Source organism: Odontesthes bonariensis, chromosome 22 (assembly GCF_027942865.1).
Source record: "Odontesthes bonariensis isolate fOdoBon6 chromosome 22, fOdoBon6.hap1, whole genome shotgun sequence".
Taxonomy (NCBI): domain Eukaryota; kingdom Metazoa; phylum Chordata; class Actinopteri; order Atheriniformes; family Atherinopsidae; genus Odontesthes; species Odontesthes bonariensis.
In genome coordinates, this window is record NC_134527.1 from 17,861,314 (window position 1) to 17,885,174 (window position 23,861).

The following is a 23,861-nucleotide window of genomic DNA, read 5'->3' on the forward strand; positions in this document are numbered from 1 at the left end:
GACTCGTTTAGCTCTGAATGATGATTGATGACTGTTTTATTTTTACATTTTAAAGCTGTAATGGTAACTAAGGCTGAATAATTCATTAGTCGGAGCATATGGAAGTCCAACAAAAGTCAAATTTCAATTCTGCAAAACAATGACAGAGCTCAATAACAGAATTCTAGTAAACATATCCATCTAGATACCTTTGCATTCTTTGTCCTGCAGTCGGTTCAGGGCTCCTTTGTATATCATGACTTGAGCTCTCTCCAAATCAGCAAGAGACACAGTCTGTTTGATAGGACATGGCCTGACCGCCCACTTCACCATACTCTGCACTACATACTGCAGCACTGATCTCAGCTCAGCACTTTCATCCCACTGTTTACTGCAGGCCTTAGCCTGGTCAACGGGAGCACTGGAGAGGGTACTTATGGAGGGATTCGTAGGGTCATTCTTAGGCACTAGGAGCAAATCTGATAGCTTCTCACAGCTAAAAATGACTGTTAAGGATTTTAAGCCTCCAATAAGGAGATATGAAACTCTAACAGCTCTCAGTTCCAGTGCGAAGGCGTCCATCTTGGAGCTCTGTGATGTTTGGGAAGGTTGAGCTAAACAGGTCAACTCCTGAGGATCAGCAATCTTTGTGGTGTCGTTGGTTGATGACGGTGATGGGAATGGGTCTGTCTCCCCCTTCTGTTCCTTCAGCTTCTTCATCTCATCTTCTGACAGGCATCTCCTATCATCTGATATATCGTCATCCAGGCAGCGCTCTGTCTCATCCACTTTCAGAATCTCCTCAGAGTGTTTCCTTCTGGGGGGTAGATGAGCTCCCAGCCACCCCTGTTCCTCCAGCAGCCCCATTAAATATATCAGATCTAACAACACTGTTGGCTTGAGCCCTCCAAGGCGGGTGACATCACAGCAGGATATGTCACATGGATCCAGTGAGATGATCGGCGTGTCGCTGGGTGACCAAGAATTCATGGAGCTTAGTTATTGGGAAGGATGGGAAGAACCCACAGATACAGCATGGAGTGACACCAGGACGGATTCAACACGATTAATGGATTTAAGAATGAAGGAGGAAGAAGCAAGAAAAAGGTAAGATCAGGAGGGTAAATGATGAAAATAAATTAAAATGTTAGACAAACTACAAAGACAATGAAAAATAAACACTAACAGAAAGGAATTAGAGTAATAAACATGCTGAAAGGACCAAGACAGGAAAAATATAAGAATTGTTTAATGGAAGTTAATGAGAATAATTATTTAAGAAACATATGCAAAGAGATTCTGATCATGATCATGTTAGTAGGCATGTAAATGTATTTTTGTAATACCTGACAGAGATATCTGGCTCCTCCCACTGAAGCTTGGCCAGAGAACTTCCTTCTTTAAGGACCCCAAGCAGAACGGCCCGGCGCCCACTGGCCTTATGCCGGCACAGACCTCCGGCGCGGAGACCACTGTCGACACCTCCAATCATGGCAAGTACCGGCCACACTTCAGTGCAAAGAGCAGCCAGCTTCGCCTCCGACAGGGACTGACAATGTGCCTGAAATTCCCTGGCGTCTTCGCCAGCCAGGTCTTGGTCTCTCTTGTTGTCTTCCTTTTCATTGTGTGTGAAACCAAAGCCTGTAGGAGAATAAAAGATAGTGAGAATCAAAGAATAACACTCAGTTTAAAGATGAGCTTTACTGGGTGCCTTTAATATTGATTCTCAAATAATACATCTAGACTCAGTGTACTAAATAAAAAAAATTAAAAAATAACTTCCATTCACCATCTGTGTCCGCCATCTGTTCTTTGTCCAAACTGTTTACACAGTAGAATGCAGCTCTACTGTGACTGAGATGGGAGTGTCAAGGGACTCCTTGTGTAACTTAATTTCAGATTGTCGCTGTATCTATTCTAATAAGGGAGTCTGGTAGAAGACACAGGGTTTAACAAAGAGGAGTTATATCCATGGGGATAGAGCAACACAAATCAGAGGATAGCTTGCCTGATTAATTGAGAATACTCTGCGGATAGTACAGTAGTGTACCACATCTATCAAGTGGCGCAGTTTCAAAGACGATTAATCATTTCAATGTTCGAATACCCTGAAAATATCAACAGTGTTCATGGGGTGTACGTACTTTCCTTTTTCTATATGATTGTGCTAATTGTGATAAAAAAAATAGTTGCCTGATGTAAGAGTGCCGCTGCGGCTTAAAGGGCTGAGATGCATGCCAAGTTTGAGGGTTTTTTTTCAGACTTAGGATTCTATCTTTTCTGAATATCTCTCCCTTTGTTTCCTGTTGCCTCTTTATTTCAAAAAGGCAAACAAAGATTGAAAATATCTCTTAAAGATTGCATGTTTAAAAATCTTTGATGGACTGGCGATCTCCCCCGGGTGTACCCCGCATCTTGCCCAATGACAAGGCTCCGGGCTCCGGAAATGTGTTGGCAACTCAAAAGTGTTTCTTTTTAAAAGTGCTTAATGTTGTGACATTAAAACATTGACAAACGTATTACTAGTGGTACGACCTTTTCTTAAAGCATGGATAACAGTTCTTGACCTAAATCGAAAACAGATGAAGATCGTTTTTCTTTTCTATCATGGTATTACAAAATTTCAAAGAGCAGGCTAAACATGCTGCTGGGATCACCAGAGTCCTTACAGCTTCCCAAGTCCTCCTCTCTCAGTAGAGGTCCAATGAGCTCCAGCTGGGTATGGATGTGCTGGTTAATGTGTGAGGACCACTGGTCACACTGATGGAGTCTATGCAGGAGATGAACCGTTGACTCCAACAGCACGGTTGTCCGTGGGCTGCACAGAGGCTCCCCAGGAAGGAGATTACTGGGCATGCCTCTGATCTGCAGGTCACGCAGTGCCACCTGTGAGGAATGGAAAGTTTTTCAGTTCAATTTTGTTTTTCTCTGTTACAGTATTTTCTGCGTTACAAATGACTAGGAGGAAGAGGCGCAACTGTTTAAAATACTTTAGAATGACGTCATTTTACTGTGTAGGTAGCTGTCATTGAGATGGGTGTGCAAAGTTTCTTGTGCCGCTATTATTGTCATCTACGGGGATTTTCTAGTCATACAATGGTAGTTTATATGTGTTTGAAGGATAACAGCAGCTCCATTTTTGACAAAAAGGACACAGTCATGATGATCAAGAATTTGAAGGTAAGTATGAGCGCAGTGTATCAGGTACCTTCTCTCCAGGATTACTGCTGTAGAACAGCACACAGGGGTACAGTTCAGAGGCAACCACACCTTCAAATGCCAACTTTGGCTCCTGAAAAACAGACACAAACAAACAAATATCAAGCAAATGAAACACGCCAGTCAATCAGAGGAAAGCCCTTGAGTACTGACTGTGTACATTTGGACAGACCTTGTCATTCTTGCCAAATGAGATTGTATGAGCCTCCATGTCCAGAATACAGGTGATGGTGTCACCCTGGGTAAAAGAGGGAAGTGTACGGACCAGTTCGCCTCCGTGGTACAGGTTGCCACTATAAGCACGATACAGCCACATGTCAGTGGTGGTATGGTGGTTGTGATCTCTAAGTGGCCAGCGTGAAACCCCAATACAGGTGCCCTCGTTGCCTCTGTTCTCTTTGGCAATGTGGAACTGCAGATAGAAGTTGGATGAGATGGGTTTCTCAGGATGTGTCTTAGCACAGAGCAGTACAATCTGGTCAATCATTAAGAAAGACTTTTTGTTTGTTTGCGATTTGTCTGTAAAGCAAATACTTGTACCTTCCAAATGAAACAACCGGAGGTAATGGCTGTGGTCGCCAGGCCATAGCCTTTTCCTCCTGAACCATGGGAGAGGATGTTACCACTCTCAAGTGAGCAGCAAACCAGCTTGTGTGGATCAAAGGAAAAATCTCCAATGGGGATACATTCATCGTAGTTACAAAGATTCTGCCAAAAAAATGTGTGGGACAGAAGTGTAAGCATCACACCCAACAATGACAACACCTTGCAAGGAATTAGCAGTAGAATGATACACGGTGAATTTTTTATATTCAAATGGAATTCATTCTATGACCAGCAATATTTCTTTTACTAGAAATACAGCAACTAATAATGAATATTGCACTACTGTGAACAGCATGTTGTTATATGTAAAGAAAAACACCAGCATGGAGTGGAAGAAAACAACGTCATATGATGGAACTTTGCAGTCTTCTGTAAAATACGGACGGCAGTGACTGCTGAACAATCTGTTCTCTCAAGCTGTTTACAGTTTCATCATGCCAGGAGTGCGCGTCACTTTGTCACAAACACAGCCTTTTCTCTTGGATTATTATTTTTTTTTATTTCAAACCAAAATCAAACCAGAAATAAAAATAGCTTTCTCCTCATAATAAAAGATTTTAGGCTGGCTGGTCGATTTAAAAGCTTGACAGAATTGTGAAACGTTATCCAATTTTTTTTTTTTTTTTAACACTTTTCTTTTCCATTTAGTATTAAATTATAATGCTGATATGGTAAGGTATGTGTACATTCGGTTATTGAGCTCCATGGAGGTATAGATCTTTAACCTTTAAAGTCCAGAGCATAACTACTGCAATATATAGTATTATCAATACATTTACCACTGTGTCCTTTTCATTTGTCTCTTCATAGTTTCTCTCAGCAAGTGGTTCCTCCCACATATAAACAGACAACAGCTGAAAGAGGTGTTTAACAATCTATAGGAAAACAAAGAGAAGGGGAAGAAAAAAAATTAACAAACAATTCCTTTCGCTATCACACACTTGTAGTCAATATACAATTTTCAAACTCACAAATTTTTCATGTTTTAATTATGTCTTCTCAAGCTACATTATTTGCATGCAGCATTTTTCCATTTTTCCATCATACCTGCTGAATTTGAACAGGCTCCGAGCAAGCAGGTAACAATCTTTCTAAAACATGGAAGGCCAAAAGTTTTGTGCGAAGATTCTGGAAGCATGGAGGTCCTAAAAAAAAAGAGGAGGGAGGTGGTATAAAGGGAAACAGGCTCTAAGAAATACAGTATCAATACTTATCAATAGTCTCACTGTGTTCTTATGTCTTACCTGAAGAGCACTTGTGTGAAATGATGGCCATTAGTGGCTCGATCCATTTTACAAATGTGGAAAGCCTTTTCATTACTCTTAATGAGAGTACTCGCCTCAGAAACACCAGGAAATCTGCCAGCTGTGATTCAACCACATTGCTGCTTTCTAGTCCTAAAGCAACAGGACAGAAGGAGGAACATACTCAAAACTGCAAGAATACTATCTTTATAAAAAAATATAAATATACTGTGTCAAAACCAAGTTTATTCTATAAAAATTTGCCACACTGAGTAGATTTGTGCTCCTACTGTTGGTGTCCGGATCTGCTTTCTCAGACGTTTCTCTCTCAGCGATCTGTTGTTGGTGGAATTTGTGCAGGATGTTTTGCAGCTGATCACACATCACCTCCATCAGAGCAACAGATACATCCAAAGGTAGCAAATCCTCACAGGAGCTATGATAAGTTATGCAAATGTAACAATAAATCCAAACAACCATAACAGGTAAATAAATGTAGCATATTTGTAACTGTTAATAGTCTCTTTAAAATCACCTTGCAGCTACAGTCAGTATCTGAAGCAGGCGGGCACAAGCTAGTCTGACTGCCCCGCTGAGTAGCATTGATCCAGACGTTGAGGCTGCAAACCAGCCCTGGTTCATCAATGCACAGCTGTTGTTGGTCAGAATGGAAAGGATTTCCAGGATCCCACATTTGATGATCAGCACCAGATCCGCAGGTTGGTAACAGAAATTCAGTGCAAACATTGTGGCTAGGAGAAGGTGCTGGCAGGAACCTGAGTGTAACAGAAGAGAATGTAATTAAAAACAAACTAATCTAAAAAAAATTGCAGCAAAATAAAACTATATTGTGATTTGTAACATAGCTCTGTTCAAATGAAAGCAAAGTTTGTGCGTGACTTTTGCTTTTTTTTTTTTTTTCTAAAGGCACTAGTGGCCTTTGACAGTAGGTAGACAGGAAAGGGAGAACAGAGAGTGGGAAAAGATGTGGAAGCAAAGGGCCTCGGGCGGGACAAACTTTTAGAACAAACTTTAACATACATTTCAGCCATAACATTAAAACCACCGACAGGTAAAATGAGCATCACCTCTTGTCTTGTTTAATGAAAAGAAAAGCCTACATCATGCAATTCACATGGATGATACTTTGACACTAAACATTTCTGCAGAACCGTCACTCTCCCACAGGAGTATACTGCCCCCAGCAGAACAGCAGTGGGCTCTGTTAAAACTGCTTAAGAAGTGCTCAAATAACACGACAAAGTGTCTTGAGATGTTCATCCGACCTCCAAAGTCCTCATATATCAATCTGATCTCTGAACCAACATGGCCCAAAGGATCTATGTAAAACATTTTGCTACTGAAACTTCAGGACACCCTCATATGTTCTTTGTCCACACCCTAACTAGTTAGAGAGCATGAAGAGGACCTATTCAATACAAGGCAGGAGATCATAAAGTTTTGGCTGACTGGTGAATGTTTGATGTAGCATACTTATATTCTATGTTGTTCTGTAAAGCACTTTATGACTGTGTGGAACACAGTAATGCATACCAGGATGTTCTCTTTCCAACTGGACCCTCTGTTTGAGGACACGCACCACTTGCTGGTAGAAGGTCTGAGCTGCAGATTGGAGCTCTCTTTGTGTCTCTACAGAAGCTGCATTAGTGCCACACTGAAGAAGAAAAACAAAAACAGATGTGTGTAATGTTGAGTGTTTTAACTCTCCTTCTGTCTGGATCAAGTACTCTTTCCTTAAATTCTTTCTACGCATATCACAAGTATGTTTATCGAATGTACCATGTAATGCTGAGTCTCATAATTAGCTCCAGAGTAAGAGCCAATGATTTGTGTTCCCAAGGCAAAGCATCCCGAGAGGAACTGGAGCTGCACAGACTGCAACAAAGCAGGAAACTGAGGGGAAACTGAGGATCCACCGCTCTTCTCCTCCATCTTAGACAGGAAGGCTGACATCTGACACAAAGCCTCCAGACGCATCTGATCACAGCAATGACAGAGTTGGCAGTTAGTAAAAGCCTCAACATTCACTCATAGTCCGATAACCACTACGTGGGTATTTCAGTTGCACAAGTTAGAGCAATATTTGCAAAATGGATGCACAGACTGTATGGGTTTGTCAAATGCTATCATTTTCTCCTCCTGTGCTTATGGGAATCTGTGTTGCTGATTATGTGTCATTATCACATGTAAAAACACCCCAAACACAACTTACGTTTCTAAATAGCACTGGCAGCTTGGACTGTCACATAAAAAAGAAAAATCGCAGTTACCTCAGCCCGCTGTTGCTGCTGCAGGATGGCAAAAGCAATGGCCTTTGGATCTGCCTGACTACAGCTCTGTCCAGGCGCCAGAGTTGGTGAAGAAGGCGACAAGTGGATCAGGCTTCCACATATAAAGTGAAACACCTGGTTGAGAATAGGCAAAGTGTTGCTGCCACAGTGGGACAAGGGGGAAGTTGGGCTTATACACTGCCGCAAGCGATCCCATGCATCTTTCATGATCCCCAAAGAACACAGAGGTAAGCCTGGAGCAGGTAAACAAATAGAATAAAAGCCGTTATTGTTTCAGTCTCTGGTTGAGATTTCTCAACAAATACAATAACCCAGTGTTACTTTTACTATAAACAGAATCTAATATATAAAGAAGCTGTGCAAAGAGTAGGACATTTTCACTGGTAATAAAACATTTAGGCGGTATGAACTATTTTTTTCCAGGATACTTCCCTGAGAATAATGCAGACTTGACTGGCAGGAAAGTGTGCTGACCCGAAGCAAAATTTCTAAAATCATTATGGTGTGAAAAATAGTTTCACTATCACTAAAGTCTGTCGTAAAACAACAGTCCAGTGCAGAATAATTTCCCCTGCTCATGTTCAGACATCCCTTTCTGATCTAATTTCTTCGTTGGTGGAATACATATACGGTACATATATTAAACTTATTAGTAAGAGTTAGTGCTTTTATTATGAATTCCATGTTAGAACCATGGCACTTCCTCCAGCACAGCTCACCATGGAAACACTATCTGGGTTTTTGTTCTCAATATGAGAATGATCAGAATACGCTAGAACTGAAAATATACTCAGGACAAAACCTTTTACACTTACCCACTTTAGTTTTTGATGATCCAGGGCAGTTTTTGGACTGTTCAAACTAAATAAAACAAAAACAGAATATCAATACAAATTAGGAGTTGTGTGTTAACAATTTTGCATGACACAAAGCTTACCTGTTTTCGTCCATTAACAGACACTGTGAAATACTCCTTTGAGGGTTTCCTGAAAGTGAGACGATGCAAATCGTTTGTGATCACATAAAACATTAAAACAAACACTAAAAGAAAGTGACCAACTACATGCTGCATAAAACACACTCTACCTTGGTACAGTCATAGATGGACTATTTTCTTCTTCGTTGGACTCTACCCAAGCGGGCCTGACCCCCAGTAAGAGGAACAGACATCGGGACACTACCAGATGACAGGCAGCGGGAAAAGACAAGATTTCCTCACACTCCCAGTGATTCTTCATTTGTTGTTTGGGATCTGACTCTCTTTCTGGGGTAACAGGGCTCTCCATGCTGCTTAGGAGAGTGGAAGTACCGAATGACTCGTAGACTGTCACGTTCTGCTGTACTTGCATGGCTTCCCGTGTGGCCATGAATGATTCAAGGACTTCTGCAGAGACAGAAAAGATGGTGGAGATTTAGATGTGATGGAGATAACTTATGAGTTACGAGTGTGTGTAAATCTGACACAATAAGTATTAAGATACCAAGGAAAAAAACTAGACATTTTTAGACTTCTAACCTGACAGGTACACATGACTATCGCTAACTCGATCCTCATCTGTGACCTCTTCTTGGTTGTGGTTCGCTGAGGGAGGTGGAGGCACCTGCACCTCCCGGTTACAGTGACTTCCCGATTGCTGCTCGTGATCCTTTCTGGCCTGCTCCACTGACACACATGGCTTTTGCCTGTCTACATCTGGACTTTGGGGAGACTGGCAATTCTGCAATTTAAAGCAACATTTTAAATAATTTTTTTTTTTTTTTTATCAAATTTATCCAATAATGTTCTTTAAGTATAGTTAAAAAAAAAAGCGATCTAAAAATAATGGAATAATTGTTATTAGTAATCCGACAAAGCACATATTATTGTTCTTCGTGTAAATCAATCCTGTCAAACTCTAAAACAGTGAAACTTTGTTAAAAGTAGCCAGCATTGAAAATGCTTGATTACATTGTTCAGTGGAGAAATAATAGCATTGGTACCTGCTTGGAAGCTGGATGCACCTGTGACATCTTTGGAGAGTTCTTAAGGGCCAACAGAGCGCATCTGATTTTATAAACTGCTTCATAGACATCAGACAGCATCTCACAGGGCTCATATCTGTCTCAATAAGAGTGGATAAAGTGAAATGTTAGCATTGTTCCACATTAAATCCCAAGAACTTCAATACACTGGCAGCTATTTTAGTGTATATTAGTAGCCCTTCAATAAAATGCTAAGTAAATATTTATTTGCGTTACTGACCTGTCATGCCTGTGGGCCTCATTCTGTAGACCAGTGTGTTTAAGAAGGGCAGCCAGACTGCAGCGACAGACAATCTGCAGCAGACAATCCCCTGAAGAGCCTCCGCTCTCCCACTCTGCTGACACAGCAAAAAGTGCAGCTGAATTACAACAAAGTGACAAACAGGAAGAAACACAGACTGCTGACCAGAACTGCTAAAGGAAAGTATGATGTACAAGATTTTTTTAGAATAAGCAGTCCACTGTCCTTATAAAATAAGCTGCCAAACACAGACATACACTGATACAGATAAACAGGCATACAAATTTGAGTACCTTTACTTTGAGCGTACTCCTCCATTTTCCACCACAGGACACCTGCAAGTCCTCTAGTGGATCCCAGGGACAGTTCCAGTAAAGTCCTGGTGTCCTCAGTCACACTGAGCTCTGCTAGTCTGGCATCACTGCTGCCAAGCAGCACCATCTCAGTCATCCATGTCATGCTAGAGTCTAAAAGAGAATGCACCATTTAGGACATCACTAAAAAAAAAAATCAAATTACAACGGCTTTAATACAGTGTAGAGAATCTCTATATATAACCTATTTTTTCCTGTACTGTCAACTGCCACTACTAGGTTCAGCAGTGTTCTCTGCATCATGCCGCTTGTCTATTTCCTCACAAAAGAATTAAGATACTTGCTTCTATTGTAAGTGTTACAAACAGATTACGAGAGCATTGGTGCAAAAGAAATCTTAGGATGAAACTGGCTCCCTGCTGAGAAGAAGGCATGTTTTCCTACCCAGCTGTTCAATATCCATCTCAAGACCATTCCTGAGGAGGACATTTGATAGCCAGATCTCTGACGTTTTCTCCTGGAGTGAAGGCGCTGGGCCTTGCAGCATGCCACCAAGGCAGTGGCCGACTGCCAACGCCACAGACCGCTCTAGGTCCAACAGCCAAACCCATTTGCACTCCTCCTCCTGTTGCTGCTGCTGTCTGAGGTTTGCATTTTCTTCACTTTTATCTATAAGAAACAACCCTTGTCATTGGTAAACTAATCTATATTTTTGATGTAACTGCAATAGGGACCAATAATGGAAAAAAAAAAGAGAAAAAAATCCTGAGGGTCACTGAACTGACCTGAGCACGTTTTTTGAGCCTGTACTCCCAGTTCTAGTTCCTCCAGCAGGGCTGCCTCTGGCAGAAGACTGTTGAAATCATTGAGGTGCTCCAACAAGGACAGTAAATGGCTCAGGAGAGGCTGAACTGTACCCAGAGGCATCAGCAGCAAGGAGTACATTACCTGGCACAGCAGGTTGCCCGCGACTGAATTAAACAAAACCACTGAGACAAATGGTGAGACAAGTAAGTGGGATTAAAGTGACAAAATAAAAGTGAGAAAAGAGATAAAAATAACTAAACAGAGAATAGACAAAAACAGCAGATATCATAATCAAGCAAATAAAGTCAATTATTTCTTGATGTTGTCACTTATAAACAGAACTATTTCCTATGCTTTTAAATGATAAACAAATAGTTCAAATTAAAAGTGTCTTAATTGTATTTGTGAACAAAAGACTGTTTACTTGCATAATGGGAAATATGCGAGACCTTGTAGTATCAAGGCTAAAATAGCCCACTTGTTCGGAGCCTTACTTTGCAGCTTTTTAATGATCTGTTTGTCTGGGGAGCTTCTCTTTAACAGCTTGGTTGATCTCCTGAGTGTCTCCACAGCACAGGGAAGCAGCAGGTAAAGATGCTCACGAAGCAGAGCTACGCTGCTGTCATCCTAACGGGCAGTGGAAAGAATGCAAACATGAACACAAATTTAACATTAAAAGGCTCTAAAAAAAGAAATAAAATACAAGGTTTAAACAAAAATGACCTGTCAGCATAGCTGTTGCACAAAGACGTTTACAAATGTGTGGTTCTGGGCAGTTATATCTGCAAACCAGTTAATTTTTGATATTAGATATATTTTTCATTGTGCTTGGTTGATTCTCTTGTTACCTCAGGGCTGGAATGAATGTAGCAGTGAGCAAGCAGGTGTTTGTGAAGTCCGGACAGCAGCTGGTGGAAGTGAGAGGGTTGATCAGTTTGTCCCCGACTGTCACTAGATAGTTGTTTGTCACTGTTTTTCTCCAGTTCTCCAAACTGCTGCTCCTGTATAAACACGCACAAAGTAAAGGAAGCTGAAGCTTGTGTTTTTTAATATGTTTTTTAATTGAGTAATTGTGATCTCTAATTTAGTTGAGTTTTGTCTCATCTTTAATCCCGAATTGCCACATTACAGATCAAAATCATTTTTAAAATTCTGAAACAAACTAGATTTGACAGAGGAAGGAACTACAGTTGTCCTGAAGCTTAACTGTAAACCTCTCAGTCATTCAACACACATAGATGTCATACATACACGTGGTCCTTTGTGTCGTACCGTGTAAAAGCCTATGCTAAGCAGCAGGGTTTTCATCAGCACCTCTGCTAAATGCAAAGGGTCATAGGCCTCAACAGAGCTTGATGAGGAAGGTGGCCGGACTGACATAGCAGGTGTCAGAGGAGGTCCCAGGGCTGTCACCTCGCCAAAATTGCTGTAACCCAGTAGAGAAGCTATATGGCTCTGGTCGTGTAGGCTGCTGAGGACCATGTCCAACTGCAGACGCTTTGCAGGAGGAAAAAAGGATTTTTCACAGTTACATGCTTTCACAACATTCACGCAGGCTGCAACACTTATTGCCTAGCAACACTGCAAGTCAGCGCTAGGATTTGAAGTTCTTTTGCTCTACTCATCCATCTGCAAGCCAACTAAGCAGCTGACAGAATCTGCATTTAAAGCAGTTTGAACAGTTTAGCTGTGTTCTGCATAAAGACAGATGAAAGACAAATGCATAAAAAAAATTTAAAAAAAGAAGAAGCATATTTGGTCATTATGAGCAGCACAGCTGTGATGTCAACCTACATACCTGTCCTTTGGAGAGTACATTTAAACTTTGGGGACCCTGAGGAAGGAGAGAGAGGAGCAGTTCTGTTCTTTCCCTGAGTGGCGGCAACAAAAGGGACGCGCCAATGGACAGCGTGTTCAAAACTGCCTGAGGGTTGGCAAAAATGTCAACACAACAAGAAAACACACACATTAGTATTTACTGTAAGTTATACATAAAATTAAATAGCACTCATGGGCTTTAACTAACTATATCAATCTTTGATTAAGACAAATTAGGACACTGACACTGATTAACTAAAATATTAAGACCCCTCCTCTTAATTTTTGGGACCCCTTGAAAACAAGGTGATTCACCTCAAGGGGTTTATCCTAATAAAGAAATTTGAATAATTTGCTGTTAAACCACCGGACCTTTGCACTCTGTATGACATCTAAGGTGCTTTTTGCTATCAAACACCAAGGCATTAGTAAAAGGTCCTCTAAGTTCTGTAAGTTGTGAGCCGCTGCAAATCATACTTGTTTCAGCTCATCCTGGAACACCATGTGAACGGTTTGTCCATTCTCAGATCTCTGACAGTGATTGTTCTTGATGATGACCAGTAGTATCACAAAAGTCTCTGGTTTCTCAGGTTTTTGCAGATGTTAATTTTTCTTAACCACTCTGAACTATCCATTCACTAAAGATCTAATGTATCCATGACTTTGGCATTCACCATTGTTAACAAGATTATGAAAATTAATTCACTTAATTCATCAATGGTCACAACGATTTTAGCTGATCTTGTATGCTATAAAATCAATATAGTTTACTTGTTGTATGGAGTCTGGCATGTTGGTGTCTATGAGCCTGAAGAGGAGGTTTCTCAGGGGCCTGCCCTGAGCACCCAGAACCATGGCACCAGTGCCCCCTGCATGGGCCAAGGACAAGTGGATGGACAGTAGCTTCATGCACAGCAAAAGGAAATGATGGTGGTCCCTGAGAAACCAATAGGAGTGGGAATTAGGTGGAGAGAAGGGAAAGAGGACATGTTTCAGCATGTCCTCTTTCCAGAGGCATGTTCCAGCGGCATGTTAGAGTAACAGAATGTAGTTATAAGTTCATGTCATACCTTTTAGATAAAAATGGAGCAGGGGGTGTATCTGTGCTAATGCCATCACAGTAACCTTCTAGGAAGTTGCGTAAGTAGGTGAATGTGCTCTCCTCCAAGTCGACACAAAAGGGCCGGTGCCATGCTACTAGTTGTCTTTAAAAAAAGAAGCACAAATATGTCAAAATAAGGAAAAAAATCTCCTAAATTTACATGTGTACAATACAGAACAGTATATATATTCCACAATACCAAAGAAACATTACAAAAAAGCAGGCATTGAAAGACTAAGCAGAGTTATGTGTCATAAACGTTTACCTGTCAGTCGGAACTGCAGTCCATGCTAGACTGTGAGAAGTGCCAGCGGTGATTTGTTGGATCGAGACCCCCTCCAAACCAAGCACTTTCTTGGGTTTGGTAATAGGAGTGGAAGTGTGGCCTTGTCCACACTGACCCATTGTGTTGTTACCCCATGCATACACTTCATTCTCTGATGACAGGAAAACATCTTATGTTGCAGTCAAAGCACATTTTAAAACAGGTTTCTCCATATATGAACTAAACATCTGAGCTATTGACTGACAGGTACTGAAGATATCTCACCATGAGACAGAGCCAGACAGTGGCTGTCCCCACATGAGATATCAATAATCTTGGTGATACTCAGGTCTTCGATGAACCTGGGCCTCAGTGAGGTTGTTTCAGAGGAGCCACATCCTAAACATGAACCACACCCCCATGCAAACACCTGAAAATGCAAGTAAATGAAAATGGAAATATGTAAAATAACATAGTACTTTTTAGATCTTAATTTACTTTGTATTCAGGCCAATAAGTGTTTACTTTTTTTTTTTTTTAGATTGATGTTAGTATGCTCCTTCATTCAAACCTTTAACCAACTAGATTTTCCTAAGAGCTACAGTAAATTGAGGGCATTATTCCACATTACCCAGTATTTTTCTTTTAAGAAAACAGATCTGTTTGCAAAAGTAAATCATTTTGTCTAATTGTGTAAAATACAACAGACGTAATCTCTGTCTAAAATGCGTCGAGTTTTGACATTGACAGCCTACATCTAATTTAAACTTCTGAATCTCACCTGTCCCGCAGAGGTTAGGGCGAGGGATGACTGACTGCCAGCACACACTTTCCTGATGATAAATCCATGCAGACCCTCTATGACCTTGGGCCGATACACACGATTGGTGTCTCCATGACCCAGTTTACCTGCAGAGAGGAGTCAGATCCCACATTTGCTCACCCTAGCTCAAGACACTTCTATCATGAGGACAACAATGATATACTATGAAGCTGATGTTTTTTTCTCAAACTGCTTGTGATCAAGTACACCAATGAAAGAAAATGCTAAAAGTGTGATTTCAACCACATCCCAAAGATGATTCCAGATGTGTTTAAATCAAATTGTGTGTGTCGTCTGATGACTCGCCATTGTCGCCTCCTCCAAAGGACCACACAGTGCGTCCATCCTGCGCCACACCAATGGTGTGGGAGCTGCCGCAGGCCACCTGCCCCACACTGCTGATATCCTTCACCAGAGTGGGCACGTTCCGACTCTGGCTGTCACTGTGACCTGTTCCAGGTTGAAACCCAGGAAAACAGAGATTGCTGCAAATACCGAAAAATTGCTGGAACGAAACAAAAGATCTCCAGAAATAAGGTGCGTACCAAGTCTGCCAAAGTCCCCTTCTCCCCACGTATAAAGCTCTCCATCGTTAGTCACAGCAGCACTGTGTCTGTAGCCAGCGGACACACAAACAACAACCTGTAAGAGATACCATTACAGATGAACATTTTTTTTTTTCTAAATCACATCAAAGAAAAAAAAAAAAGAATGAATCTACATTTGACTAAATTTCCTTCTTTTCCCCAAAAGGCTGTTTATTCCTGCAGGCTTACTTTTCCCAGCAGCGGTCCTTGAATGATTTTAGGGTATTTCTGTGTAGCACTGTTCCCATGACCCAGTTTCCCATATTCTCCATCACCCCAGCTAAACACCTGAAACAAAAATGGTTACGTTTATCATAAATTAGAATTAATTACAACATCCGCCGAGGAAGTGAGCTGAAAAGCAGTTACTGTAAAGCAAGACTCTCATACTGTTGCATGGTTGATTTCACTATACCAGCATGTTTAATGGTCTTGCATGTTTTACATGAGATGAAAAGAGTTTTAAAATCTGTCATTCAGAGTCATGCTAACTTCTCACCTCTCCTTCTACAGTGATAGCCAAAGTGTGGCCATCAGAACCCTTGGAGGAGGACACTTTCTTCATGTTCCTATGTGGCTCCAGTACAAGCTTCTTGGGCATGGACTGGTTGTTGGAGTCCCCCAAGCCCAATCGGCCATAGCTGCCTTTTCCACATGCTTTCACTGAACCGTCTGCAGACACTGAGAAGGTGCAGTACTGGCCTGCCTCAATCTGAAAGATGCACAAAGTGGATATCAAGAACATTAAAAAAGATGTTAAGTGTCAGAGTGAGATCATTTTCAACACATTGTATGTTTATATATGTAGATAGCGTACAACAGAAATGACAAATGTGCAATATTGGCTAGAATATAAGCTGCTTTGAAATTGTGCCACTCCTCAATAATTGCATTATTTTTAACCTGTATATTTAGATTTACTCTGTTAAAATGCAGACCCCATTGTAAAATTCATTTAAATTTAAATTCATTCAAATCTTTTTTTTTTTTTTTCAATAAATTGTATAACTTTTTATCACGTACTCAATCATCCTCTTTTACAGTCAGAAATACGCACTCACTGTGGTGGTGGGTTCACACTAAACAGGACTGTATCAGAGCTGAAAAAAATGCATCTTGTTTTCTTTCAAGATACTCCAGCAAAGTTTAGTATTTAGAGATTTTTATTGTACATTATTCATAATTGTTGATGTTCTGCAGTCTCCATCACACTGTCTGAGCGGTCACAAACTCTTACTCCCGCTGACAAAGGCTGTCATTTGATATTTAAGTGAAACTGTTCTCGAGTGTACTTACTACTATGTTATACTGCATGCATGTGGTTCTGGTATGTTTTTCAATTCTCTTAACCCATCACTACTTATAATAATAAAATTCACAGACACCAGTGATATCAACACAAGAATTTTAAGGTATTCTAAAGTTTCTTTCTGTTTATCAGGTGGGTCATTTTTAATCACACTGGAAAATGATTGATATCTAAGTAACAGATGTGTGACTACTTGAATGAATAGTACAAATGAGTTGATAAGTGTCGGTTCTACCCTTTTGTGGCAAACGTACCATTTGGGCATCACTGAAGCCCTGTGTCAGTTTTGGCAGCAGGATTTTCTCCAGAGTTCCTTCTGCCAGCTGATGGCTGCTGTTGCTGCCCCACACATACACCATAACTGCCTCACTCTCTGCACCAGGAGTCACCGCATCTGTGCTGCAGGAGCACAGGCAGTGAGATGCCAAGTTGCATACCTGTTCAAGTAGAAGACGGTACATTTTGTAATACTAGTTATTGGAAAGCGTTCAGGGTCTGCATCTTGTCAATATGTACTATATGCTGCTGAGCTGTCTTTTACCTCCTCAAACAAGCAGAGAGCTGCCTGAGAGAGATGACAAAGTCCATCTGCATCCTTTGTAAGCACCTGAGTGTTGACAGCATCCCCATGGAAACCCTAGGAAAAATGGTTTGTTTTAATCCTCCAGCTCAGGGTGTTTTCACTACAAAGAGAGACTTAGTCTCAGTATATATTATGTGGATTTGGATTTACAGCATAGCCGCCTATTATATCTACTGATTGCTATTGCTATTTCAGGTAATCATTATTTCAACACAAGGAGTATGCATCACAACAAGAAAGCTTCTCTTCTCAGAAACAAACATTTGTCACTGCATGATCGAGCAGAGAATGAAGTCAAGACAGAACAAAATGGTTCTATGTGGATATACTACTTACTGGTGGAAGTGGAATGGTTCTTGCATTAAAACACATCTAGAATCTGCTTCAATATTCAAAGATGTGGGTTATTTTTGGTTATGTGTAGGATGTAGCTGAAAAGTGAAATCACTGAGAATTATAGTGACAAGACGCTGTGACATCTGCACATGAAACAAGACGCATAAGACGTATATTGAAGCTGCTTGCAGAAGCCATCTCTGGTTGTCATTTGGACAGAAATATTGCAAAGCTGATAAGGTCTACTCATTAGACATTATCAGGGCAGGACGACTGGCTCGGCATTAATCCTTATTTGCACACTAATGCATCACTCCAAGCTTTGAATAAACTCATTTGCACATTCAGGGCACTTGGGGTCCAAACTTCTGTGCATAGTTAAGATAGTAGAGGATGAACTGATCTCCAATTTAAAGATGAAACAAGTGGAATTGGTGTAGTTAATTCATTTTGGTTTGAGTGCTCTATAATTTACATTGGAAAAAGGAGCACCATGAAAAAATTTCGGTTTGAGATTCAAGAAGAGCTTGCTAATGAACTCTTGATCTAGTCCTTTGCACTTTGGCGACAAGTCCTGTTGAGGGATGATGTCAAAACAATTTTCTGTGCCCTTTCTTTGACTGTGGTGCCAACAAATATCATGGAACTAGAAGCTTTCTGCCAAAAGTTTGCAAGCAGTGATGCTTGCCAAAGGGGATGATGCTACACACTGACCTTTATGGGAACTCAAACATTTGCTCTCTTCTCATTTTTTTAAGGTGAGCTTTTGAGACATTAGGTCATCTTGTAATTGTTCAGCGGTTCACATAAAGAGATTGTGACTAGATGTGGCCAAACGTTTGCTTACCGCTGTAAAAACCCTCTGGTGAAGATGGATGAAGCAGTGAAGAGGCAATAAATGGACCATTTTCACCAGTAAGTTCATATTATAGTGAAGACATCCAAATACTGATGGAAGAAATGGCAACTGCAGCTCTTACTGAAACATTTCTAAAAAATTACCTCATAAAGTTACACATCACGGTAAAGTACAACAAAGAAAACAGACATCTCCCAGACAATCAGAACAGGCATGATCACTACATGTGATCTGATGTCACGTCCTGTAAATTTAACACTGATTAGTGCAGCGTATCATGGGATGTCAAGACAAATATATCTAAAATTAGCTCAGGGGTTAATAAGTGCTGCTAACAAACACTAATTTACACAGTAAAATATGACAATGACAATAGCAGCAAATAGAAAGATTTCTCTAAACAGAAAAGGGTCCAAATATTTAGAACAAGTGACGTACCGAATATTGCCTCATTTGGAGAAGAGTTTGCTGAATGACATCAAAGCCTACAGCAGCTGACTGCTGGGAGCTCAGTGAGGAGGAGGAAGACAGAATACAGGTGGGGGAAGACATGGAAGCAGCTAAAGCTACTTCCACCCACTCCAACAGAAACTTCAGAGAGCCTCTCTGCATAGCCAGGCCAAGCAGCAGCTCCAGCGCGAGCCTCCGACCGGTCGGGTCTGCCCCACCACTCCCACTGCTCACCGAAGTCTTCTTCAAGAAGTCAGCCACCTGTGCCAAGCAGTCCAAACCCACGGATGGGATCTTATTCTCATTAGCAAGAGAAAGGGGAGGCAGTGAAGTCAGGACGGAGGATGCTGTGGCAAGCACATCATTGCAAAGGACAGACTCTGGATGCACAGAGGCTGCGTATCTCCAGTTCTGCTGCAGCAAAGAGAAGAGCAGACTCAAACCCGTCCTCACTCCCATTTCTATCAGAACGTCTGTACCTGACTTGATTTTGCACGCTCCCCTTGGCAAGCAAGGTTCTGAGGCCAGCTCAATTTGCCCACTCTCAGCCCCACTGTCTGTGGACTGAGAGGGCAGCTGCACACGGAATTTGTCATGGTATTTGCTGTGAAGTGCATAGTAGATCCTCTGTAGAACTACCAGCCTGTGATGGAGGGCCTGGGTGTAGGAGGTTTGCGTCAGCATGCGGTGAGCTAGCCATCGCTGACTATGAAGCAGGGATGACAGGTACTCTTCCTTCTCCGCTGACGCGCTGGAATCACACTCGAAGTCTGGCAGCCGTGGGCCGACAAGTTCTTGAACAGGCTGAGCCAGAGACACCACTTCCTTGTTGTAGAGGAGCTTATTGTAGAGCCCAGTAGCACCATGTCTCCTGGCTGTCTGAACACTGTCTTCTGCAGCCCAGGAACTATTGAAGTGCTCCTGCCACTTCAGCAACACATGGGTTTGACAAGGCACCATGTCTGTGCATTATCTATACTCTACTGCATGCCTGAAAAACAGAGAACAGTGGGATTAAAAGACCTAATGGGGATTTTTTTTTTTTTTTGGCAGATTTATGAGTATCATTCCCTCACACTTGATTGACATAATGGAGAGGCGCTTCAGCTGCAATTGTCAATTGACTGGCAACATTTGCTGCTAAAGGAACGTGTTCTGAAACGCTTTACTGCCAAGTGAATTCAGCATGAAGGTGTCAGGTTTTCTCAATGGTGTTGGCAATTTCCCATCTTACAGCAGGCTACATCCAGGCTAATGCCACAGGCCCAGTGGGTATCCACGAAATAGGTCAGCTCACCCCTTGATAAGAGCTAAGACAGCAGCACTAATGAGAAGAATTCTTTCTCCAAAGTTCTTATGCCACACCACAAAGGCATGTCAACACAATATATTGATTATTGTTATGCTTTCAAACCTAATAAAGAGCAAGGCTGTCACACTGTTAGGTGGAAATAACATATTAGAGAGGTTTTACAAGTGAAAGTAGCAAATTGAATGTAGGTGAAGATATAAACTAGACAGGACTACATTTGAAAACTAGCATATCTCTGCAAAGGAAGTTATGTATTTGGTTTGGTTAGTTTCTTTGTTTTTAGTTTGTTTAGTAGGATCATTCAAAAAAAATTACATATACATATTTGCATGAATGTTTTACCAGAGATTAACTTTTAATGTTGGTCCTGATCAGGATTTGGATCCTAGATTATTTTCATTCAGCCTTTGTAGTAAGTAGCCTTGGACCTTAGCCTTCTCGGAATGCTCTTGTTTATGTATTCGGTATAGTCTGAGTTTATGTCAATCAATAACATATGGTTAAGATCTTTTCCTTGTTCAGTGTCTATGAGTTCAACGTTAAAGTGTGTAAAAACAAGACAAAACTGATTATAGTATAAAAGGAAAGATGCGGGTCCTTCTACATGGGAGGGCAGCTATGCTGTCACTATAACATTCACATAGTAGAAGAATGATGTTCAACACTGATAGGGAAGAAGAATGTGGAGGAATCAGTGGAATATCATGAGCTGCCTTGGGCTTTCTTTTCTTCTTTTTTTTTTTTTTCCAAAATCTGCATAGAAATAAAGGGCAGTCATGAGTCGCTTTCATGTCAAAGCGTAGTGCGTAGAGCATTTAGACTGTCAACTCTAAACAAGAGGAAATTATATAGCTAGTTTATCCTCCTGTGACAGGATCTGTCACTAACCTTCCCCTCTGCCCCCTTCTCTTTCCCCCAAAGACACAAGAAACTGTCAGTAAGACCATGCAAAATAAAGTGACATGAAGTTTCTGGCCACTTTGCCAATGTTTAGAAATTAGTGGTCAAAATACAGATGAAACCAATCACTTCTTTTGGACTTGTTTTCATAGATCTAGCTGTCTTTTACTTTGTCACATTTTAGCAACACTTAATCGTGTCTCGACAGCAATTGATATAGTTGCCATCTCCAATTTGATCACGAGATATCTGCTCCTCTTATTTACATAAACACAAAGTAATCAGCATCCAGATATTGCAGGTAAGTTTTGAGTGGGTGAGGGTTTTTTTGTTTCCATTCCCCACAACCACACACTTTGAAAACTCCTACTGGATTGCAAACAAGAAATACGGACTTGAGTTTTCCCACTTTGCATTTTATACAATCAGATAAGCAACCCCGTTAAAAATCATGAAATAAATTTGACAGTCCAGTCCCAATATGGAGGTCAACACTCATTGTATACAGGAAACATCATAATTATGACATTCAACTGATGTATAGGTTTAAGCTTATTTACACCAAAAACTCCTAAACCATATTATATGATAGATTTAACATTTATTTGGGCAGTATCAAAAATGTATTTGATAGGATTAGGTGTTAATGCCAAAATCTGCCTAATTTATGACTGTATTTCTAGCACTTCTTGTGCTATAATGAGCCCAACATCGCTAAGTTTAATTCTGTTGAGCTTTGCACCAGGTTGAGAATGGAAAAAGCTTAAGTATAAATAACCACTAAAACAAATCATCAAAGTACAAGAACAGATGTAGACATCTCCAGACTAAAAGCTCATGGCTGACTCCTGCCTGCTATAATTAAAATTTGCAACAAAACATGAACTGCCATGTGTGAGAGAATGCCAGTTACATACTGCTAAACATGTGAGCATGCAACTTGGATCACCGACAAACAGTCACAGAGCCTCATCTCTCTTGCTGTGCCCGAGGCCTGTGGGGCTATATGGTTTCCACCTGGGCCAAAAATAACGGCAGGCATTGATATAGGCTAGTAGTGGGCTCAACAGTCAGCCAACCACATGCAAGAAAACACTGGAAAGGTAAAGCGCCACCATCACTGATAACAATCTTTCTCTCTAGGGTTTTCAGAGTATTTACATTTCAGACACACAAAAGCGTCCCGCATTGTTAAAAACCGGTGGGGGGGGGAGATGGAGGCTCAGACACGGGAATATTTGCTTTCTAATACCAAGTAATCACATCAGCAGTTGCAGTATAGCAAGCTGTTTTTGGATGAGAACTGCAGAAAAAAATGTTAGTATACATACACACAAAATATATATAGAATTTATTTATTTGCTTTTTTATTTTAACGCACATCCTATATCCTCACAGTTTTAGGTAATAGGTGTTCAAATTGTTTATTTTCCTTGACAGCCCCTCCAAAAATCAAAAAGATGCTTGGCTTACAATGAAATATAACACAAAAGAGCAGTTATTCTAAATGTCATCGTGACCTAATAAGAACGCGTTTTGGGCAAAATTACTGGCAAAAGCATTCATTCAGTTTGACCTCGGACAGATGAGGAAGTTCTGGCTAAGCCACCTCCTTACACCGGCTGAAACAATTAGGGGACGTTTGGGCTGCTGTTGCCAGGACAACCATGTCTATATTAGCATTTAAACTATGAGTGCGGGAATGGCTGTCAGCCAAGAAAACGGCAATGGATACATAATATCTAATCACATGTTTGAAATGTCTGGCATAAATGTTCTTATCTTTAAAAAAATAAATGGCAGTGGGTTTAAAACTCACGTACAACCCTAGTGACGTGTTTTCAGGCGTTGGGGCATGCACATACCCAGCCAGTAGGATAATTCCATTTATTTACACATAATAACATCATCCAGTTGGCAACTGTATCTGGCTTTTTACTATATAGGCTAGCGTCTGTCAGAATTTGCAGCGTTAACGGTTCATTGTTAACATATCTTGCTTGCATCACTGCTTATGGCTACACCAGTATAAACAGTGCAATATCTGAATTTGAAAAACAGATTCCGCTGTGTCATTCACAGACACCGGTGACAGTATTATGCATATGGTGACAGCTGAGCTAACGCTGGCTGCAGTGCAGTTGCTAGTCTGCTCCATGGCTGTTAAAACCGACCAAGCCCCTCCGCTTGTTTTCTGACAGCTCTCAGCAAAACTACCCCGTGCGGTAAATTAAGTCTGAGTTATACATTAACCTGACTGCCATAAAATTAATAATGCCACAGGCATGTAAGTTACCTTGACAGTAAACCTCCGCGGATGTACGCTTTGCGTTACCTGTCCCGTCCCAGTGAGGTCTCCCTTTAACGCGAATATCATGTCAGCCTTCTCCTCTTTCCCCTTCTTCTTCGTTGGTGTTTCAAACACCGATGGCAACGAGCGCTGGATTCGCACTTCAGCGCCACAGCATGTGTCGGAGTGAGAGTCGTCATGATCTTCATCTAATTTTTTTATTCTTCTGTCTTTTTTTTTCTTCCTTTATTTACTTCTCAACCCAGACTGGATCCTGGGTGGGGATCAATGACGGACTAAGTGAGACGTTTAGACTCCTAAAGGCAAAATTTGATTCCAGTAACCCAACAACACCTAAACCTCTCTTTACAATGCTGGAATAAATCAAGGATTTATTGATTGGAATGATTGCTTGGAATGAATCAAGCAGATAAAACCACTGATTTATACCCATGGGTCAGTTTTTTTAAACAATAATTGTCA

At 41.0% G+C, this 23,861-nt stretch overlaps 1 protein-coding gene across 9 annotated transcripts in view; it reads right to left on the reverse strand.

Annotated features, from left to right (window-relative positions):
* LOC142373198 (putative E3 ubiquitin-protein ligase HERC1) overlaps positions 1 to 23,475 on the reverse strand; it is a 41,294-nt gene extending 17,819 nt beyond the window's left edge. For 6 of the 9 annotated variants that reach the window (XM_075456341.1, XM_075456340.1, XM_075456337.1 and 3 more), the window contains exons 1-40: positions 23,385 to 23,475; positions 18,865 to 19,867; positions 17,190 to 17,285; positions 16,903 to 17,085; positions 15,839 to 16,051; positions 15,529 to 15,627; positions 15,298 to 15,394; positions 15,059 to 15,202; positions 14,711 to 14,838; positions 14,215 to 14,359; positions 13,930 to 14,101; positions 13,633 to 13,767; positions 13,334 to 13,499; positions 12,543 to 12,668; positions 12,017 to 12,241; positions 11,593 to 11,745; positions 11,239 to 11,371; positions 10,723 to 10,926; positions 10,382 to 10,606; positions 9,917 to 10,090; positions 9,603 to 9,717; positions 9,341 to 9,458; positions 8,877 to 9,078; positions 8,447 to 8,744; positions 8,298 to 8,346; positions 8,176 to 8,221; positions 7,340 to 7,593; positions 6,849 to 7,046; positions 6,603 to 6,723; positions 5,584 to 5,824; positions 5,339 to 5,484; positions 5,049 to 5,201; positions 4,852 to 4,949; positions 4,584 to 4,679; positions 3,739 to 3,906; positions 3,371 to 3,610; positions 3,188 to 3,271; positions 2,637 to 2,865; positions 1,326 to 1,620; positions 189 to 973 (exon numbers count right to left, since the gene is read on the reverse strand). In XM_075456341.1, coding sequence (XP_075312456.1) covers positions 189 to 973; positions 1,326 to 1,620; positions 2,637 to 2,865; positions 3,188 to 3,271; positions 3,371 to 3,610; positions 3,739 to 3,906; positions 4,584 to 4,679; positions 4,852 to 4,949; positions 5,049 to 5,201; positions 5,339 to 5,484; positions 5,584 to 5,824; positions 6,603 to 6,723; positions 6,849 to 7,046; positions 7,340 to 7,593; positions 8,176 to 8,221; positions 8,298 to 8,346; positions 8,447 to 8,744; positions 8,877 to 9,078; positions 9,341 to 9,458; positions 9,603 to 9,717; positions 9,917 to 10,090; positions 10,382 to 10,606; positions 10,723 to 10,926; positions 11,239 to 11,371; positions 11,593 to 11,745; positions 12,017 to 12,241; positions 12,543 to 12,668; positions 13,334 to 13,499; positions 13,633 to 13,767; positions 13,930 to 14,101; positions 14,215 to 14,359; positions 14,711 to 14,838; positions 15,059 to 15,202; positions 15,298 to 15,394; positions 15,529 to 15,627; positions 15,839 to 16,051; positions 16,903 to 17,085; positions 17,190 to 17,285; positions 18,865 to 19,836 — 7,726 coding nt within the window. In that variant the 5' untranslated portion in view covers positions 19,837 to 19,867; positions 23,385 to 23,475. Of the gene's footprint in view, positions 1 to 188; positions 974 to 1,325; positions 1,621 to 2,636; positions 2,866 to 3,187; positions 3,272 to 3,370; positions 3,611 to 3,738; positions 3,907 to 4,583; positions 4,680 to 4,851; positions 4,950 to 5,048; positions 5,202 to 5,338; positions 5,485 to 5,583; positions 5,825 to 6,602; positions 6,724 to 6,848; positions 7,047 to 7,339; positions 7,594 to 8,175; positions 8,222 to 8,297; positions 8,347 to 8,446; positions 8,745 to 8,876; positions 9,079 to 9,340; positions 9,459 to 9,602; positions 9,718 to 9,916; positions 10,091 to 10,381; positions 10,607 to 10,722; positions 10,927 to 11,238; positions 11,372 to 11,592; positions 11,746 to 12,016; positions 12,242 to 12,542; positions 12,669 to 13,333; positions 13,500 to 13,632; positions 13,768 to 13,929; positions 14,102 to 14,214; positions 14,360 to 14,710; positions 14,839 to 15,058; positions 15,203 to 15,297; positions 15,395 to 15,528; positions 15,628 to 15,838; positions 16,052 to 16,902; positions 17,086 to 17,189; positions 17,286 to 18,864; positions 19,868 to 23,384 lie in introns of those variants that run through there. The other 3 variants (XM_075456338.1, XM_075456339.1, XM_075456344.1) reach the window with 3 other exon arrangements.
* Between the last annotated feature and the right edge of the window lie 386 nt (positions 23,476 to 23,861).